The sequence below is a fragment of the Scyliorhinus canicula genome, chromosome 12 (assembly GCF_902713615.1).
Source record: "Scyliorhinus canicula chromosome 12, sScyCan1.1, whole genome shotgun sequence".
NCBI lineage: Eukaryota > Metazoa > Chordata > Chondrichthyes > Carcharhiniformes > Scyliorhinidae > Scyliorhinus > Scyliorhinus canicula.
The window spans coordinates 113,357,299-113,378,188 of record NC_052157.1 but is presented as its reverse complement, the minus strand read 5'-3'; the positions used below and the strand labels follow the sequence as shown (position 1 = coordinate 113,378,188).

The following is a 20,890-nucleotide window of genomic DNA, read 5'->3' as shown; positions in this document are numbered from 1 at the left end:
GACCAATGTTGTGCAGATTTGGTGGAGCTGCGGTGATAGGGTGGGGAGTGAGCCTGGGTGGGGTGCTCTTTCAGAGGGTTGGTGCAGACTTGATGGACCACATGGCCTCCTGCACTGTAGAAATTCTGTTTTTTATTTTCTAATGTTTTGTTTATCTCTCAGATTTGAAATGGTTAATTGAGCTCATAGATGTGGAGAGAGTTCCACACTTCGATGTGTGAAGAGGTGTTTCTTAACCCCCCCCCCCCCCCCCCCCCCCCCCCCCCCCCCCCCCCCCCCCCCCCCGAATGGCCTGCCTCCAATAATTTTGGGCTTATTCTCCACTCTCGTCCTTCATGCTTTTCACATGAAGCAGCAGATGAGGAAGAATATGGATGTAAAAAGTCTCTAACAATTTCTCCAATCTTACGGTCCTTCATTTTAGTGCTTAGTTTTAAGACATCAAAACCTGCGTCTTGACTTGTTTGTCCAGCTAACCAATTCAGCTTCCCAATTAAACTTCGGAGTTCCTCTTTTTTTTTTCCTTTTAGAAGTTGCCATATCCTTCTGTGAGACCCTACCATGAGGAATTGCACCTGACCTTTTGGACACTAAGGGACAATTTATGGTGGCTAATCCACCTAACCTGTACATATTTGGACTGTGTGAGGAAACTGGAGCACCCGGTGGAAACCCATGTAGACATGGGGAGAATGTGCAATCTCCACACAGTCACCGGAAGCCGGAATTCAACCCGGGTCCCTGGAGCTGTGAGGCAGCAGTGCTACCATGCCAATATTTTGCCATTTGTACCTGTAACCGTTCCTGGACCTTTACACTCGTTAAATCCATCTCTTTATAGTATGCCATGTTTGAAAATAGTTTCCAATGGCTGCACATTGTGCCTCAAAGCTGTCTGAATTCTGAAATTTTTACATTAAGGAATGCTCTTCTGCCAGTGTGCAGTGCTTCAAATGCTCAGAAAAGGTAGAGCTAACCGCCCTTCCCAAACTGGAAGGTGATCATTTAAAAAAAAAAAATTTAGAATACACAATTCATTTTTTTTACAATTAAGGGGAAATTTAGCATGGCCAATCCACCTAGCTTGCACATCTTCGGGTTGTGGGGGCGAAAGCCACGCAAACAGGGGAAGAATGTGCAAACTCCACACAGACAGCGGCCCAGAGCCAGGATGGGACCGTGGCGCCGTGAGGCCGCAGTGCTAACCCACTGCACCACCGTGCTGCCCTGAAGATGATCATTCATGACTGAAGGAATTTGGGAATTTCTCCCAAAAACCAACTGATGTGGATTGTAGCCGGCAATCATTTGTAGTGAATTATTTGCATGGTCGGCCTATGCTAAAGCTGAAGTTAATTTACAATTTTGGCTATCTGCCAAGATTTTAGAAGCATTTCATCTATCACAGCACAATTTCTCTCTCGCCCCCATTACGAAATGGGCTTTCTGCAGCTGTATTCATAACTCTTTCTCGCACATAACCTGATTTTCATGGTTAGCGAATTCCCCCCATTATCAGTGACGAACGTGGCTGGTGGCCCAGTCTGGTTCCTATCTATTACACCATTATCTGTTCCACAATTATCTGTTCCACAATTATTTTCTTTATCATGTGTAATCAGCGACTGACTTTGTCAAGTATATAAAATGTAAAGTGAAAATGTTCTTTATCCCACACCTTAAAATCCATAGTCACAACTTCTGTCATTAAGGGCATACTCACTATGGGCCATTCTTACGTAGAGAATCTCTTGTTCAGACTATAAATTGTAAGTCCACAGTTTTTCCAAATATGATGGCCTTGTTTTCCATGTCAGGTTTCATGTGCTTTCTTCATTGATGATCGGCTCAATAATAAAGGTATTTCACTGGATCGGACATCTGTGCAAAAAAAAAATTATTCCTTCCAGCGATTTTACAAGGAATCACTATTATTTTCAGCGAATTATGGGTATTATCATCTCCATAACAGAAACTCGTGGAACTTCCAAATTCCTTAACCTTGTTCCGATCTTTGTCACTAGGTAACATTTCAGTTAGTCCATTCCAAATACTGTAGATGTACATCCGCTGTCTAATATGGCACAGTTGAATGACTCTACGACCAGCACCTTCATCACCAGACTGAAATTTCTCGTTACTTAGGCAATGCCTTCTCTTTGATATCTTCCTCTTCTTCAGAGTCTTCTGTCTCTTGTTTGGTGTCAAACACTCAATTATATTGCTTAGGAGTTTATTGCATAAGGGAACTTTGAATCGCAGCAAAAAAGTTGATCACGCCGTGAACATTTCTGGGGTTAATTTTTCTGTTGAAATTTCCCAATTCGTTCCTCCTGCCATAATTGGTAAAGGTGTTTGTGTCCTTGTTATCATAGAATTTACAGTGCAGAAGGAGACCATTCGGCCCATTGAGTCTGCACCGGCTCTTGGAAAGAGCACCCTATCCAAGGTCAACACCTCCACCCTATCCCCATAACCCAGTAACCCCACTCAACACTAAGGGCAATTTTGGACACTAAGGGCAATTTATCATGGCCAATCTACCTAACCTGCACATCTTTGGGCTGTGGGAAGAAACCGGAGGAAACCCACGCACACACGGGGAGGATGTGCAGACTCCGCACAGACAATGACCCAAGCTGGAATCGAACCTGGGACCATGGAGCTGTGAAGCGATTGTGCTATCCACAATGCTACCGTGCTGCCCATAACATAAAAGTTATGTTTTAATTATAAATCCTTTTATATTGCCACTTGCAGCTTATTTCTAGAGCACCTCGCCATCCCTTTAACTTCAGTCTGTCTTATTGCCGATCAACCCATTTGAGTCGTGAAGGAATATTTCCCCAATAACCTTTTTTATTTTAGAGCTTCTGACATTTGTTCTAACAGGGTGCGTCTTTCTGAAAATTTAACTCCTGTCAAAGCCAGAAGCCTATCCATATTTATAACTTTAGCACAGTCCAATAATTTGAACACCAGCATGGATTGAAGATTTTTGAGACAGAAAGTTTGAAGCCTTGTTTACGACCTGTTAAATTCCATTATTTACTCTTCTTTGGAGATCCCCCAACTTTCTAAGTTTGTCAAAATCTGACCAAATCTCATAAGCACGTAAGTCATCCTTTCATGAGGAGGGCGGACGCCCTTGCCTTTGCCTCCCTGATTGCCCGCCGTAGAATCCTGTTTGGCTGGCGGTCAGCAGCACCACCCAGAGCTGCAGACTGGCTGTCCGACCTCTCGGAATCTCTCCAAATGGAGAAAATCAAATTCGCCATCCGAGGGTCGGACGACGGCTTCCACAGAACGTGGGAGCCATTCATGCAACTGTTCCGGGACCTGTTTGTGGCCAACGTACAGGAGGAAGAATAGTCGGGTGGCCAAGAACCAGGGGAAAATGGACGGGAATCGGGGGAAGGTAGCCGGGGGGAGGGAGGGGGGGGGGCTACGGGCTCGGTATGGGGGTTTGATGGCAAGCCAAGGCCCAAAACCAAACTATAAATAAATGCCTATAAACATGTGCCTCGGCCATATTGGGGAATGTAAAATATGTATGCTGGCTAAAGGGGGCGGCCACAATTATTGTTATGAAGATGCTTACCTGTAAATATTCATGTTAAATTTTTGTGTTTTCCTTTTTTTCTTCTTCTTTTTTTTTTCTTTTTTTTTCTCTCTCTCTCTCTAATAACTTGTAATTTGTCATATATAAAATATGAAAACTCAATAAAAAAACATTTAAAAAAAAAGTCATCCTTTCACAGTAACGTCATTGCAGTGTTCATATAAGCCTACTTGTGACACTAATAAAGATTATTATTAAAATGTATCCGAACCTTCATCTTGAGTTTAAATGCTCCAGCTCTAATTATGAAAAAAAAAGTCCCTGCATCTAATTTTGCTTTCATACGATAGTGAAAGTGCTAAGGCCATTCTTTATTTTTTCCTTGGGCAAGGACGTAACCCATGTCCACAGGCGAACTTCAGTGTTCCATAGGGCTGATGCTCAGAAAATAATAGTGGGCAGTCATACCTCAACACTCTATTCTTAAATTCAGTCATTTGTTTTTGCGACGACTGGAAGACTTCAGGATTATTGGATTCTAAGTATTGGACAATTTCATAGAATCCCTACAGTGCAAAAGGAGGTCATTAGGCCCATCCAGTCTGAGCTGACCCTCCGAAAGAGCACTCTACCAAGGTCCACCGTGGCCAATCTCTGTAACCTTGTAACCTAACCCGCACATCGCAGGACACTAAGAGGCAATTTATCATGGCCAATCCTAATCTCCACATCTTTGGACTGTGGGAGGAAACCGGAGCTCCAGGAGGAAAGCCATGCAGGCACGGGGAGAACATGCAAACTCCACACAATCACCCGAGGCCGGATTCGAACCTGGGTCCTTGGTGCTGTGATGCAGCAGTGCTAACCATTATGCCTCCAGCCTGTCAGAGGTCCCACATATAATTCAGCCAAAAGTGTTATGAATTACTCCCATCTACCCAACTGCTCTGCTCAGATGCCAAGTTCCACTCTCAATCTGTATGGAGTTAGCTGATGTAAAGCCAGGGGATGTTAAGACTCGACAACTGACCTAAAGGTTAGAGAGGAAAAACACTTCCGTCAGCTCCCCAGCAGACACAATTTAAAGTACAGACCCATTTTTAAGACTAAATCTGTCTGACCCCTTCCCTTCATTTTTTGGATGATCATGAGGCTATGACCTCCAGTTACCAGTGGACATAATTTTTCCCTTTGGCCCCTCATAATTCTGAAAATCCTCTTGATATTCTCCACTAGAATGCAAAGAATCTCCGTTTCCCTAGTTTTCCCCCCAAGCTGGCAGCTTTTCATACACAATACGGCACAGCAGGAGGAGGCCATTCCACTCATCGTGCCCATTTGGGCTATTTGAAATAGCTGTCCAATTGGTCCCATTTCCTAGTTCTTTCCTCGTAGCTCTCCAAAAACATAATCCTTCAAATGTCTTTTTAACTCTCTTTTTGAAAGTTGGTACTGAATCTGCTCCCATCACCTTTCATACTGTGCATTCCAGATTGCAGCAGCTCACTGTGAATAAAACATCTCTCCGCATCTCACCTCGTTCTCCTTGCCAGTTAATTCAAACCCGTGTTCTCTGGCTACTGTCTTGACCGCATCGCAAACCAATTGCACACCTACTTCATCAGAACCATTCAGGATTTTGAACACAATGTTGTCAGATCATCCCCTTAATCGTCTCATCTCCAAGGAGATTAGACCAACCCCAGCTTTCCCACATGACCCATTCCAGCGAAAACGTCTCTGCGTCCTTTCCAGGGCCTTGATTTCCTTCCTAAAACCTGTTGCCCAGAACTGACCACGACTCCAACTGAGGCAAAGGTTTGGCCGAGCTGCCTCTTACTGTAAATGGGATACAGATGGCACTGTTTTGTGTCAGAGAAATTATTCCTCAACACAATAAATTTGGGAATCGAAGAAGTCGAGACTTGTTTCTCGTTCTTATTATATCATTACCATCGGAACTTAGCAATGGTAGCAGGGCATAGTTTCTGCGACTAAGAAAAAAATGCTAACCAAATCTATTGGTGCAGTCCATTAAACAATAAGTGCAACCTGTTAAACAATTAAACCCCAAATTCCAACTTGAGTACTAGGGATCATAACTCTTTTCCTAACATTGATGACTATCTACACACAATTGTACATGAAACTATCCCTTGGTCAAGAACTACGTTAACTAAACTCTGAGACACCCCTTTTCTCAAACAACCTCCAATTTTATGTAACCTTATGAGCTAAATCCAGCAAGTAATTACCGCAACCTGGTTAAGTGGCCACGTCTGGGAAATAGTCTTCTGATTTAGTGGAGGCGAAAAATTGGAGCTTTTTTCGGGAGACTATATCTGCAGCTTGATGCAGTTCTGATGTTAGCTGTCTGTCTGTCTCCCAGTTAGTTCTATAGTTATATTATTTCTTTCCCTTTGGTATTCACCATGTGGAGTTGGCTTTTGGCAGGTAACTGTCCATTTCCTCATCTCTTCACTTTGAAGTGACCATCTCTTTCTCGAATCATGTGTGCAAAATATTTGTTTTTCACAGGCCAATTCGCATCTCGTCATTTCCCCAGAAGCCTGCCTCTAATCAACTCAGTTTTACTTCGCTTTTTATCTTCATTTTCCCCAATTCTTTACAAACACTTTGCAACTTGGTGAGATGTCCATTGCTGAACTGAAACTTGAATTGCAGTTGAAGCCTTTGCTTTCATGCAAATCTTCAAACCTGAAAAATTCTTGACAGTAATAACATTTCAGTCAGAATTTATATCCAAGTAGGGCAGCACGGTGGCGCAGTGGTTAGCATTGCTGCCTCATGGCACCAAGGTCCCAGGTTCGATCCCGGCTCTGGGTCACTGTCTGTGTGGAATTTGCACATTCTCCCCGTGTTTGTGTGGGTTTCGCCCCCACAACTCAAAAGATGTGCAAGGTAGGTGGATTGGCCACGCAAAATTGCCCCTTAATTGGAAAAACTGAAATGGATACTCAAAATTTTTTTTTTTAATTGTGGTCTGTAACTAGTATTGTCCCTTTCTAATTCCTTTCGCATCATTCTTTGAAGATGTTTCTGATTTATTGGGATGTGGCTCCATTTGTTCCAGGAACTCCCTGAACCATTGGTGGCATGTCCACAGTTTGTGGGTAAGGCTGGAAGTTGTGTTATTAGGCCACTCCATCATGGAGAAACATCATGGCCAAACCCATTCAATATAAGAGTCACTAACAAATGTAATAAAGAAATCCTGACCAAAGTTACGCACAAAATGGTTAGAATGTGGAAATTATGACTTTGTGGAGTAGTTATGGCAAATATCATAGATCCATATAAAGGGAAGCTAGAACAAGAGAGACAGTAGTAACGGAAAAATTAATTGAATGGGAGGAGACTTGCGTGGACCATAAACACAAACATTGGTCTGAAGGCCTGTTTCTGCTGTAATTGCCATGCAATACTATATAATCCTGGCATCTTTATAAGTATGTTTTCCAGTTGGCATAAATGGATAGCAATGGAGGTGGGAATTCTGACTTCTCTTTCCCTCTATCCTTTATCTGGACCTTCAAGGTCATTTACAGCACCATCTGGCTGAAATCAGAACAACATGTAATCCTTGGTCAAATGAACCAATCACATGATTTGTGGTAAGAAGTCTTACAACACCAGGTTAAAGTCCAACAGGTTTGCTTCAAACACTAGCTTTCGGATCACTTCTTCCTCAGGGGAATGGATTCCTCGGGATTTCGCAAGCCCTACCAACTGTCCTGGCTTGAGACAATTCACACCTCTTTAATCTGGGGTTACCCCTATCTCTGGATCTGTAAAGACTTAATTACCTGTAAATGCTCGCATTCAAAGCATTGTCTTGCATCTTTAATTTTGTCTATTTAGATATATGTTTCTGGAACATACCTCTTCATTCACCTGAGGAAGGAGCAGTGCTCCAAAAGCTAGTGATTTCAAACAAACCTGTTGGACTTTAACCTGGTGTTGTAAGACTTCTTACTGTGCTCACCCCAGTCCAATGCCGGCATCTCCACATCATGATTTGTGGTGCCACTGCTCATTGGACCATTAGAGGACATGGAACTTATTTCTGAATTTGTATTTGGGTTTTCAATTAATGTGCAACATTTGACTGTATGGATTTTCCTGATTTTGTGCAATCAGCCTTGTCAAGGGCAATTTAGGGTGACCAACAAATGATGGCTTGGCCAGTGATGCACACATCCCATGAAAGAAAAAAAGGTGCAATTCTTTCACACAACAAACAAGTAACTTTCAAGCTGCCATGGACACTCTACATCTTGTGTTAACCTTTGTTTCTAAACCATTTTGTCGTCTCTAGGGAACATCAGGCTATGATGAATAAATTTACAGTGACCCCTCGGAGACGGTATCCAATTCACCAGCCCCAGTATTCAGTACCTGGAACTCTGCCAACTGTACGGTGGGATGGCTATCAGAAGAAAAATGTTTTGTGCTCCAGGAACTCACCCATGGTACATAGTCCAGTGACTGTAAAAATTGCACGTCCTGATGCAAGTATAATGCGGTCACCACTGTAAGTATTCTCGGTAACCATTTTTATATTCAAATATTTCTCACGACTTTTGTTAAGTAGAATGATCTGAAAGAGTGCAAATTCTAAGTGTTTTACGTATCCGAGTCAGAATATTGGATAGCAGCAGATTTGTTTGTAGAAGTGGGGAGGGAAACACCATTGTCTGTTTTATATCCATCTTCAAAATCCTATAGAAGTTGAATGTTCTAATAAAACAACATATAATATCTTGATGAAATCGATGGACTCTTAAGTTTTACAGACCCTTCTAACTCATCAAGCTTGGAAGTGAAATTTCTTTTCAGAATTTGCTTTAATGGCATCTTCATGTTCACATGGCTAACCTCGGTGACAGAAGTTACAAGCTTAAATGGGAGAGGATGTTCACAACATTGCTATGTATTGGGTTGTTCAGCTCATGGCTGCCCCTCCACATCCATTCTTCCTTCCACTGTAAATGTGATACCAGTGTCCTCACCTCCACTAATCCACCCTGAAGTTTTTTTCTGTATGTTAAGTACTTGTGCATGAAGAATTCCTTCCTGAAAATTGAGTCCAATCACACTTTCTCGTTTGATCCTGTGCCGTCTTGTCACTATTTCTGTGGAGCAGATTTCGGATTCACCTTTAAAAAAATTTTTTTTTTTAAAGAGTACCCAATTTTACTTTTCCTATTAAGGGGCAATTTAGCGTGGCCAATTCACCTACCTCCCACCTCTTTGGATAGGTTGGGGGGGGGAGGGGGAGAGAGACCCACGCAGACACACGGAGAATGTGCAAACTCCACATGGACAGTGACCCGAGGCCGGGATTGAACCCGGGTCCTCGGCGCCGTGAAGCAGCAATGCTAACCACTGCACCTCCATGCTGGCCAGATTCACTTTTCTATCTTTTTTTGAAACCTGTCTCATCTACCATATTTTGTAGCGTCTTTCAAAGTCAACTGTAACTATTTTTACATCATTCATCGAGCATTCATGTTATTCATTTCTCCTTTTGTGTTCAGCCCTTGGCACTATCCTTTATTAAATTTTATCTGCCAGTATTCTGCCATTTTTGAATATGTTTTGGTCCACCTCATTTTGTCACCCAGAGCTTCAAAAACAAAATGCTGTAGTTATGCAAATCTGAAATTAAATAGAAAATTCTGGAAATACTTTATGGATCGTGAAACATTTGTGGTGAGCAAAAGAGAGTTAAGTTTTCAGGTGGGTGACCTTTCGTCAGAACTGTCCGTTTGTGTCAGCATGTTGACAATAGATTATTTAAATTCAGGACTAGAGGAGCATGCATCAAGCATAGACCGAGTATTTTTGGACAAAAGGTTACAATCAATGTTAACTTGAACAACCATTAAAAGGTCAAAATTTGAGGGGTATAAGAAATATTTTTTTGATGTTAGCTGCTGCAAAATAATGAACTTGTTCACAACTAAAGATCGTAAATAGTTTAATATTCCGCCTTTTCTGCACCTTCTGTATCGGTATTGACCACCTTGTTTTGGTGCTGTGCACTAGATTTAATAAGTACAATGCAACATAGCTGTGAGGCAGTGAAAAATCAAGTTTACTAGTTCTGCATTCTGTAAAAGCAGTGGGAACAATATAGCATTACAAGAACCATTTATGCTTACAAAAGTGTTTTTTAAAAAAAAAAAAAATATATATATATATATATATATAGTGTTTATGTTAATGTATGAAATACTGTGGAAACCATTTCCTTTTCTCTTTCTGAGACAAACTTGCTGATGATTGGCCCAATGGTACTTTGTTGATCATTCAGTGATTTAAACATGAAGAATGTCATAACTGATCTTGGTTTCATACAGGCACTTTCCAGCAGGCTCATAGAATCCCTACAGCGCAGAAGGAGGCCATTTGGCCCATCAGGTTTGCACCGACCCTCTGAACGAGAACCCTACCGAGGCTCATGCCCCCACGATATCCCCATAACCAAGTAACCCCACTAATCTTTGGACACTGAGGCAGCAATGCTAACCGTTGTGCCACTCATAGGAGTCACTGGCAAATGATAAAGAGTAGGAAGCCTGACTGATGGCCTCCACAGGCTTGAGTGCCGCTGAGGTAACAATGCTGTGCTATTAAGTGACATTTTTAATCACACCTCCCTTGCATCGTGCAGTTGCAAATGTTCTCCAGGTGTAACAAGTTGTGTCAACTGGTGTTTTGCATAATTCATCGCATGCCTGAAATTCTAATAAGGACAGAGCTCATTGTTGGAGAACCAAATGTTGTCTCCAGTTAATATAGAGCAGGATTTGGGACAACCTAAATGAGCCATCATTTGGTTCATGAATGCAGACACATGTAAATAAATAAAGTCGCCATAATTGCACATACCCATCACCATAGACTGCTTTTCCCTTTGAGGAAATACCACACCTCAGGTGAGGGACAAGGTTGAGAAGGCAGGGCCATGAGAAACTGAGCCGGTATGGGAATTGAACCCGTGCTGTTGGCCTCACTCTGCATCACATCTCTGCAAGATGTTTCTGGCCCAAGATGATTAATCCCATTGTGTCAAAGGATGGCAGAGCTTGACCGTGCCTTGTCACTTTTCAGAGTCATGGCTATGATTAGCAGCCTGTAAAAACTGTGCAGCCAAAAGCACTGTGTCCATGCCACTTCATGACCGGATTTCTTAAACTTATGCTGTTGCTCAAAGGTATCAGCTTGGGGTATGTTTTCAGAGTTGTTTCTTCCCTATAACCTTGCCTAAGGGACCATTAGTTGTGTGCTAACCTAAACACCAAAGTGTTCACAGGCCAATAGACTGACTGTCATCACAGCTGAGCCTGTCCCCACACAAACACTGATCGCAGTCGGGAATGGTGTTTCTTTTACCTGTCACTTTCCCTTGCATAGTTAATAGTCAACGGTCACTTGTCAGGTTCATGTTTCTGCTTTGGCTGAAGTGAGTGAGGGGCACTGTTTAAATGACAAAAGATTCTTGTCTAGCTGCACAAAGGAATATAACAGCATCTGAATTCTGCCTCTTTTGTGGGTAGAAGCAACATCATTGAATCACAAAAGCACATAATGATGAAGCAGCAAAATGCCAATGCCAGTATATTGTTCTTTCTAAATCTGAGTTTAAAGTATATGTCAAATGGTGGTCGACTGAAATCAATCCCATGGTACTTGTTGGCTTTATGACTCGGCTGTTACCCAATCAATTGAACCTTTGGGGAACTTATTGTTAGTTTAGACAAACACATTGACATTGACCACGGTGCACCTTGCAGCTGAAACTGATGTTGATGTGCATTTTGCAGGAGTTGGTTCCAGATAATCAAGAATGGGAGTCCTGGCTGCTCAGTCACGGGGCTTGGAGATCTTTGTGGCTAGTGGATGCATTTGTGAGGCTGTAGTCTGACCGTAGGTCTACATCCTTGGATATATTCGTATTAACGAGGAGAAAATTGGTGCATGGATTATGCAGACAAAATTTTAAAAAATATATAAATTTATAGTACCCGGACTCCACACGGACAGTGACCCAGAGCCGAGATTGAACCTGGGACCTCGGCACCATGGGGCACCACTGTGCTGCCCACAGACAAAATTTATATACATGAATAAATAACTCCGCCGTTACTTGCTCCTGCCTTCCCAGACAGCAGATTTTCACCACTTAATTAGGTTATTTTCGATTCAAAGTAACAAATACCAAGTTGCTGCCATTGGATAATTTAAACTTTCTCTGAAGCAAATATTCTCTGTAGCATCAAAGCAAAAAAAGGTGAGAATAGTTAAGCAGGGTGTGTAGTGGCTTATGAAGCTACAATCAGCACGGTAGCATAGTGGTTAGCACTGTGGCTTCACAGCTCCAGGGTCCCAGGTTCGATTCCCTACTTGGTCACTGTCTGTTCAGACTCTGCACGTTCTCCCCGTGTCTGCGTGCGTTTCATCCGGGTGCTCCGGTTTCCTCCCACAGTGCAAAGATGTGCAGGTTGGGTGGATTGGCCATGATAAATTTCCCTTAGTGTCAAAAAAGTTTCGGAGGGGTTATTGGGTTACGGGGTAGGGTGGAAGTGAGGGCTTAAGTGGGTTGGTGCAGACTTGATGGGCCAAATGGCCTCCTTCTACACTGTATGTTCTATGTTCAATCAGTGCGAAGGAACTACTGCAGAGATTGGAACGTGGAAACAGAACTAGTTAATTTTGTTGCATGAGATCCTGGTTGCTTTGTGACTCAAAGCCGTGTCCCCGCCTTTACTCCACTTTGGTTAACAAAGATTTTAAATGAATGGTAAATTTAGCATCAGTTGTCTATTGCGGAAGCAACTCCTAAATTTCCACCCACCTTTGTGTGTAGAAATGTATCCTAATCTCTCTCTCTCTCTCTCTCTCTCTCTCTCTCTCTCTCTGTCCTTCTTTCTTTCCAGCTTCACTGTTGTGCCGTTCTCTCTTAGTCATAAGTTCTGATGAAAGGACATTCCTGCAATGGCATAATCTTTCCTTTTCTCTTGGTGCTGATAGTGATTTCCTATTTTTATTCCAGATTGCTGACAGTTTATTCATTTACATACCTTCTGCATTTGATATGTGAAAGGTGAAATAATTCTCAAATTTCCATGACGTTGTGACATGTATTTAAATTCTGTTGACTTCCCAGGTTTGACTACATGATATCCCCTGCTGTATCTCCTCTGATTGACCCCTGCTCTAAAGCAACTGTGCTAAGTGCACTCAAAGAAAGTCGAAAGAGAACGGTTGAAGATGATGCAGAAAGAAATTTGATATCTGAACGAGAAAATAAGCGCAGGTATGTGTGTTAGTTAGTTTTGATTCTGATGGGCTATCGTGGGGGTTGAGAAAAGGGGATTTAGAAGGGTGCTGGAGGGAAGGTGCTCGAGATATGAGGTAGGGAAGAAATCATGTTTTTTTTTTAACTTGCAATGATAATGGACATAACTGAAAAGGTCCAATGAAAATGTCGTTCACTTAAAGTAATGTGTATTGCTCAGTTTTCATTTTGAATGAATTATTATAGAGCTCAGTGAAGTTTGGGGGTTGCACTTGATCTGGGTGAGAAGAAAGGCCACAATTACTTCTCTGGTTGGCCATTCAGGTAATTCCTCCACCTTCCCCCAATCTCCTGCTGGGACATGGATGTTGTCTAAGGACAGACATTTATCATTAATTTATTTTCCCAAGAACTGGTAAAAGATAACTGGCTGCTTAAAGTCCAACGGGTTTGTTTCAAACACTATCTATCGGAGCACTGCTCCTTCCTCAGTTTCAGGAAATGAGGGCGCGTTGGGGGGGGGGGGGGGCTGGAGAAGGGTTGGAATTGGCAAATTGTGATCTCAGAACTTCTATGAAAGTAGACTTGATCTTGCATAGTCCAAACCGGCATGCACAGAATTTTTACCGTCTTATTTGGTGAGCACTGGGGAAATGGTGCCATGTGAAATTGACAGGCAGCAGAAGGACATGCCAATCCAAAGGCTTTAAATTGGAGCATCTTCAACTCTGTCGAACAAAGCGCATCATATTGTCCTCGTCCGAGAGAATTCCTTTTCCTTAATACCCCGACCACTCGGCATTTCTGTATCCCAGTGACCACATTCCCCTCAATTTCAGGTAACACTATTGTCAAAAGTGCTACAAATGCAGCATCCAGTAAAGACCACCTTATTTCTACCATTTGGTTTTGAACAAAAAGCTCATGAAAGACCATGAGTTCCTCTGAATATTTTTCATGCAGTTTGCCAGTTCGCTCAGTAAATTCTGTTGTGGTTGAACAAAGCCAAAATTCAAGTTTGTAAATCCAAATCCGAGAGAGAGAAAGTGAGAGAGAAGCTAATTCTGTTAAATAAACTAATTTACAAACTTGGTTTCAGTGACTCTCCTGTGAAGTCGCACACATCTCTCACAAGTGTGGAGAAAAATGAACTCCATGCCTTTGATAGCAGATATAAAACTACAATCAAGTCTTGTGATGTTATCCTAACTTGTTGCTTTTTGTTTCCAGGCGCCATGACAGCAGTGGAAGTGGTCACTCTGCATTTGAACCCCTATTGGCCAATGGAGCTCCGGCTTCTTTGATTCCAAAGTAAGTTGTGGGGCAGAAATGACAGGAATGATGCCGTGAATAGGTGCTTAATAAACTGGTCCTGACAGCTGAACTTGCACCCATTGCTATTTTTCAGACAGAATTTCAAGATGCCATTCCGGATAGTTTTATTACTTATGGAACTATACTGTGTTCCACTTTTATTCAATCACTTGCAACTGGTGAATATCTGGAATGACTGAGTATCTGCCATTCCAGTAACTTTTTATCCAGTGAAATTTTATGATTTTTGTGATGGTCAAGGAGAACTGTTTAAAAAAAATAAATTTAGAGTATCCAATTCTTTTTTTCCAATTAAAGGACAATTTAGCGTGGCTAATTCACCTACCCTGCACATATTTTTGGGTTGTGGGGATGTGACCCACGCAGACATGGGAGAGTGTGCAAACTCTACACAGAGAGTGACCCAGGTCCGGGATCGAACCCGGGTCCTCGGTGCCGTGAGGCAGCAGTGCTATCCACTGTGCCACCATGCTGCCCTTGGTCAGAGACTCCTGTATGTGCTGACATAAAATGGTTGTCCCATCTGTTATCATCACATGAATGCTTTTCAATCTGATCACAGAGTAGAGATCAGGATTGTGCACCCTTTCTTTGCAAATCTTTGAAATGGCTGGTACACACCAGTGCTTCTTGTTAATCTTCATGTTTTTAAGTTTTCCTTGTGCTCCCTAAATCTAAACAGGTTTTAATGGCTGTGTGTGAAGCTTCTTGCTAAAGCCTTGCTGAAAATCTAAAATACCGTGCCGCCAAGTAATGGGGCATGGGTTTGCACCTCTGGCTTCCCAATCCTATAAAGTGTTGACTTTGCTGGACTGTTGGCACCTCCCCTGGTATCTTTTGTTGGGAAGATTAGAAAATTGAGGAACAGTTACCTGCAACTGTTCTTGTAAACTTATAAACTGTCCATGCGATGGAAAAAAAACCTGCCTCTTTAGGTAAAATAGCTGAATTACTTTAGCAGCTCACAAGGTCTTTGTTTTTCATCATTGTTGGGCCATCTTGTCGAATTATTATTTATTTTACTTTGATATATGCGAGGAAGACGGTGGTGCAATGTTAATGTCACTGGGCTAGTAAAACAGAGCCCCTGGCTAATCCTTTTGGGGGCATGGGGTTCAAATCTCACGATGGCAGCTGGTGGAATTTAAATTCACTTAATAAAATCTGGAATTAAAAGGTAGTATCAGCAATGGTGACCATGAAATCAAGGTACATTGTAGTAAAAACCCACTCATGTCCTTTAGGGAAGGAGATCTGCCATCCTTATCCCAACTGGTCCACATGGGGCTACCAGATCCACAGCAATGCAGTTGACTCTTAACTGCCCCCTGAAATGGTATTGCAGCCACTCCGTTCAAGGGCAATTAGGGATGAGCACCAAATGCTGGCCTTGGCCTGCATTCCATGAAAGAATAAGTAAAAATATACACCAACTCTGCCTGGAGTTGACTTTCTTGACATTAATTTCTATCCTTATGGTCATGTTCACTCTCCACTCTTCTTTCAGAGTGTTCAATCTCTTTCGTTTCTCAGCCTCTGAACACTAATAGGAAAATGGCATGGCTTACTTTAGCAAATCATTATTCAGTACAGTGGAAATTGTTAATTTCTTTGAGTTTGTACCGGCTTCTTCCCAGACATTCTCCATTTTTGGTCTAAACAAATCTGACTCTCTGCTTGTTCATTGAGTCACATTTGAAATTAAAGCAAGTACTGCATATGGCGAAAAGGTTTTAGACTTCTGCCTTTGAATAGAATATCCTGGAGACGATGAATGTTCTAGAGTTGTCTCCTATATGGCTTGCTATATGAATAGTCAATATTGCTGTGTGGTCCCAGAGCTTTCCAGGTTCAAAACCTTGATTGCCACGATTCACTATCCATTGTAATTTGCTTCTGTGCCCCTCATTTATTCAATAACACTGATGGAAGTTATCTGCATGGCTTATCCTTTCCATTAGAAGAAGTAATTCTGAACAAAATTAATGGCCACATGGACAAATGCAGGTTAACTAAGAGAAACCAGCCTGGATTTCCTAAATGAAATTATGTTTAACTAACCTGTTGGAGTTTTTTGAAGAGGTAACACAGGATGGACGAGGACAATGCTGTTGGTGTGGTGTGCATGGACTTCCAAAAGGCCATTAATACAGTGCCGCACAACGGAGTGTGAGCAACGTTATGGCTCAAAGAATAAAGGGCCAGTAGCAACATGGCCGAGCAGCAGGAATCAAAGATGTTTTATGCAGTGGAGTTCTCCGACGTCAGTCAGTGTTGGGACCCTTGCTTATCCTGATAGTTACCAATGGCCAAGACCTTGGTGTACAGGACACAATTTCAAAGTTTGCAGACAATGTGAAACTTGGAAGCATTGTGAACTGAGCACGATAGTTTAGAACTTCAAAACACATAAACAAGTTGATGGAATGAGCAGACAAGTGGCAGATGGAATTCAATGCAGAGAAACCTTTTGTAGATAGGACCTGGAGAGAAAATATGAAATAAAGGTTTGGATGAGTAAAGGGACCTGGGTGTATATATGCAGAAGTCAGTGAAGATGACAGGACAGGTTTAGAGTGTGGTTAATAAAGCTCACAGTATTCTGGGCTTTATAAATAGGGGCATAGAGTACAAGAGCAAGGTAAGTTCTGAGTTTTTCCTCATCTGGAATAGTGTGCCCAGTTCTGGGTGCTACACTTTTGGAAGGATGTGAAGGCTTCAGCGAAGGCACAGAAAATATTCATGAGAATCTTCTCAGGGTTGAGGAACTTCAGTAATGAAGATCGATTGGAGACAATGGGGCTGTTTTCCTTGAAGAAAAGGAGGTTGAGGCGAGATTTGATAGAGGTATTTAAAATCAGGAGGGGGTTGGACAGAATAGATCGGGAGAAACCGTGTTGCCACATGTGAGAGGATTGAGAACGAGAGGCACAGATTTAAATCATCAGTAAAAACAGCAAAAGTGATATGAGGGAAAGCCTTTTCATGCAGCGAGTGGTTGTGTATGGAATGCCTGATGGTGTTGTACAGGCAAGCTCAATTGAAACATTTAAAAGGTAAATAGATTATTTGAAAGGAAGTACGTACAGAGTTACGGGGGTGGTAGGGTGCTGATTTGGAAGGCCGGTGCAGATATGGCCTCCTATATGGAGGCAATTCTGTGATGAGGGTCATTATCTAGTGGTGAAGTAAGTTACAGTTGAAATAGGACCAACTCAGTTGGTGGGATTCCTGTAATCTTGTAGTTTATACAGGCTACAAGTGAGAAATTCCTCTTGGAGGAGCACCAGATCTCCATGCTATTTGTGGATCTGTACCCTTGCAAGAAACAGTGCATTGACAAAAGGCTGAACAGAATATTGGAACAAGAACAAACATTTGCAAAAAAATAGATATGGTGTACTTTAGAACTTGATACGTAGGATATTTAAAATAAACTCATAATGGATTGTTTTTTAAAAAGGCAACTCCAGCAAAACAAAGACCACACCATTCTCCCTGTTTTGATTTCACTTTTTTCCTGTTCTCTAGACCTGGAACCCTAAAGAGGAGCACCAATTCCCAGTGTTCAGATGATCCCATCTCGAAAAGGTCGCGAACATCCTCCATCAGTTCACTGAACAGCACATGCGTGGGTGGGAAGCACAGTTCCCCTCGCAATCCCATTTTCAGTTCTTATAGTTCGACCCGAGGTCATGTTCAGGTTAGTGTACAGTGGAATATGCAGTACGAACATGCAGAATAGGTGTAGAAGTAGGCTATTCGTCCCTCGAGCTTGCTCTGTATTCATGGCTGATTTTTTAGTGTTTCAAATACCACATTCTCATTCAGCACTGAGAGCTTTTGGTTCCTGTGCCAAACATAAATCTATCTCTAACGTAAAAATATTCTATGATCCCACCTTCTGAGGCAGAGTTTCAAAGTCGCACAACCCGCAGAGAAAATAAAATCTGCATCTCTGTCTTAAAAGAGCAACCCCTAATTTTCAAACAGTTTCCCCTAGTCCTGGACTCCTCTACATAAGGAAGCATCCTTTCCACGTTCATATTGTGAAGACACTTCAGGATCTTGTATACTTCAATCAAATCACCCCTCATTTTTCTCAACTCCAGTCGAAACAAGCCCAATTATTCAAACCTTTCCTCCTAAGACAACCCATTTGTTCCAGGTATCAATCTTGTTAACCTCCACTGAACCACGTCCAATGCATTTCCGTCCTTCCTCAAATAAGGAGTCCAAAACTGCACACTGTGTTCAAAATGCAGTCTCACCAATGCCCTGTATAACTTGAGCATAAAGTGATTATCTTTATGTTTGATTCCTCTCAGAATAGATAATAACGTTCTATTATCCGACATAATTATTTGCTATAGCTGCACACCTTTTTTGTGATTCAAATAGCTCAGTCGGTAGAGCATCAGACTTTTAATTTGAGGGTCCAGGGTTCAAGTCCCTGTTCGGGCATTGCTTTTAAACACCGCAAATATCCAGTCTCCGAATTAATTTTCACTGTCATCCCTCCTGTTCGACATTGTAGAGATTGTGCGATACGCTGATCATCACTATTTGAAGGGGGAAATATTTTTTTTTGTGATTCAAGCACGAGAACATCCAAATCCCTCTGCACCTCGGAATTCAGCAATCATTTTCCGTTTAGTTAATACTCTGCTTTTTTATTCTCCCTGCCAAAGTGAGCAACTTCACATTTTCCCACATTATACTACAAAATCTGTCAGATCTTTGCCCATTCGCTCAACCTATCCAAATCCATCCGCAACCTTCTTTGTCCTATTCTCTGCATACTTTGCTACCGACCTTTGTGCCATCGGCAAATTTAGTTACCATGCCTCATCTCATTCATTGATATAAATTGGAAAAAGTTGAGGCCCCAGCGCAGACACCTGTGGGAGTCCACTTGTTACATCCTGCTACTCAGAAAAAGATCCATTTTGCATACTCTGCTTTCTGCCAGCCAGGCAATCATCGATTCTTTTTTTATCCCAACTTTCCAACATTTTTATAATTTACAACAATAACAAAGCCCACCCAACACATTAAACCCACCCACCCATACCCCCACTCGCGCCCTCCCCACCCCTCCCTAAACGGTCAATGGGAACCAACTCTCCAAAATGCAAAATGAACAACCCCCAACTTTTGTAGAACATCCCCCCCCCCAAAAGCAAATTTCACCTTCTCCCGGGTTAAGGTCCAGCAGGTCCCCCGCCACACCAAGGCACAAGGTGGAGAAGCTGGCCTTTACCCCAACAAGACCTGCCTACGAGCAGTCAGTGAGGCAAAGGCTAAGATATCTGCCCCTGCACCCTTCTGCAACTCCAGCCGTCTGACACTCTCCACATCAACATGCAAAACCCCTGAGATTGTGCTGAAAACGGCCCTCCAAAACCTTTCCAGCTTCGGGCAGGGCCAAAACATCTGGTTCGCAGGGCCCTCTCACATTACTCTTAAACATCCTCCACCCCCTCAAACAGCAGGCTCATCCTTGACTTTGTTAGGTGCGCCCTGCACATTACCTTCAGTTGTATCTGCCCCAGCCTCCGACACAAAGTCAAGGCATTCACCCTCCACAGCACCTCACACCACAATCCCTCCTCCAGCGCTGCCGCAGTTCATCCTACCATTTAACCTTAACCCCTTCTATGGATACCTTATCCGCCTCCAAAATACTACCATAAATCGAATTATAACGAATGGTGGAGCAGGCTCGAATGGCCTCCTGCTTGTTTCTGTGAGACTGCGTCCCTCTCAAACCCCAACCCCCCCCATATCCCGCTGACAGCACCCCCTTCCAGCAACAAAGAGGAGGGCACTATCGGTTGGGAAAACCTTCCTCGCAAATTCCCACACCTGCATGTACAGGAAACCCCCCCTCGCCAACCCAAACCTCTCATTTTGCTGCTCCAAGCTCGCAAACTGCCCTCCCAGAAACAGATCCTTCATCTCCCTAATCCCCTTATCCTGCCATTCCTGGAACCTTGCATCCATCCTCCAGGCCCCTGCTACTCCCAACCGAAAATGCTGCCGAAACTGCCTCCAAATCTTCAGCGTGGCCGCCACTTCTGGACTCAGCGAATACTCCCCTGGAACCATCAAAACCGGTGCCATTGCCAGTGCCCCCGACCCCGATATGAGCCTGCCTTCATCCTTACCCACAGTGCCTCCACCTCCCTGCTCCATTCCTGAACCTTCTCTGCATTCGCTGCCCACTAATTGTACATCAGATTCTGGAGGCTCAAACTCCCCCCATTCATCTATCCATTTTAATATGTTAACCGCTACACCGTGAGCTTTTATTTTCCACAATAACCTTTGATGTTGCACCTTGTAAAATGCCTTTTGCAAATCCAAGTATAGTTCATCTACAGGCTCCCCTTTAACCACAATGCTTGTTAGTCCATTAAATTAATTAAATATAATTTCCCTTTCCTAAAACATGCTGATTTTTCCTGATTACCGTGGGCATTTTGAACGTCCAGCTATAACCTCCTCAATCATTGATTCTAGCACCTTCCCTATGATAGATGTTAAGCTAACTGATTGAGAGTTCCGTTTTCTGCCGCCCTCCCTTCTTGAATAGAGGTATCACATTTTCTACTTCCCAATCTGATGGAACCTTTCCCGAATTTAGCAAATTTAGGAACATT

At 42.6% G+C, this 20,890-nt stretch overlaps 1 protein-coding gene and 1 non-coding gene across 6 annotated transcripts in view; both read left to right on the top strand.

Moving 5' to 3' along the window:
- Nucleotides 1–20,890, top strand: part of pom121 (POM121 transmembrane nucleoporin) — a 98,568-nt gene that overhangs the window by 12,376 nt on the left and 65,302 nt on the right. For all 5 annotated transcript variants that reach the window (XM_038813797.1, XM_038813799.1, XM_038813798.1 and 2 more), the window contains 4 exons: nucleotides 7,902–8,117; nucleotides 12,759–12,908; nucleotides 14,121–14,201; nucleotides 17,757–17,928. In XM_038813797.1, coding sequence (XP_038669725.1) covers nucleotides 7,902–8,117; nucleotides 12,759–12,908; nucleotides 14,121–14,201; nucleotides 17,757–17,928 — 619 coding nt within the window. The remainder of the gene's footprint in view (nucleotides 1–7,901; nucleotides 8,118–12,758; nucleotides 12,909–14,120; nucleotides 14,202–17,756; nucleotides 17,929–20,890) is intronic.
- trnak-uuu lies at nucleotides 18,617–18,689 on the top strand. The gene has a single exon. It is a non-coding gene; the product is annotated as a tRNA-Lys (tRNA).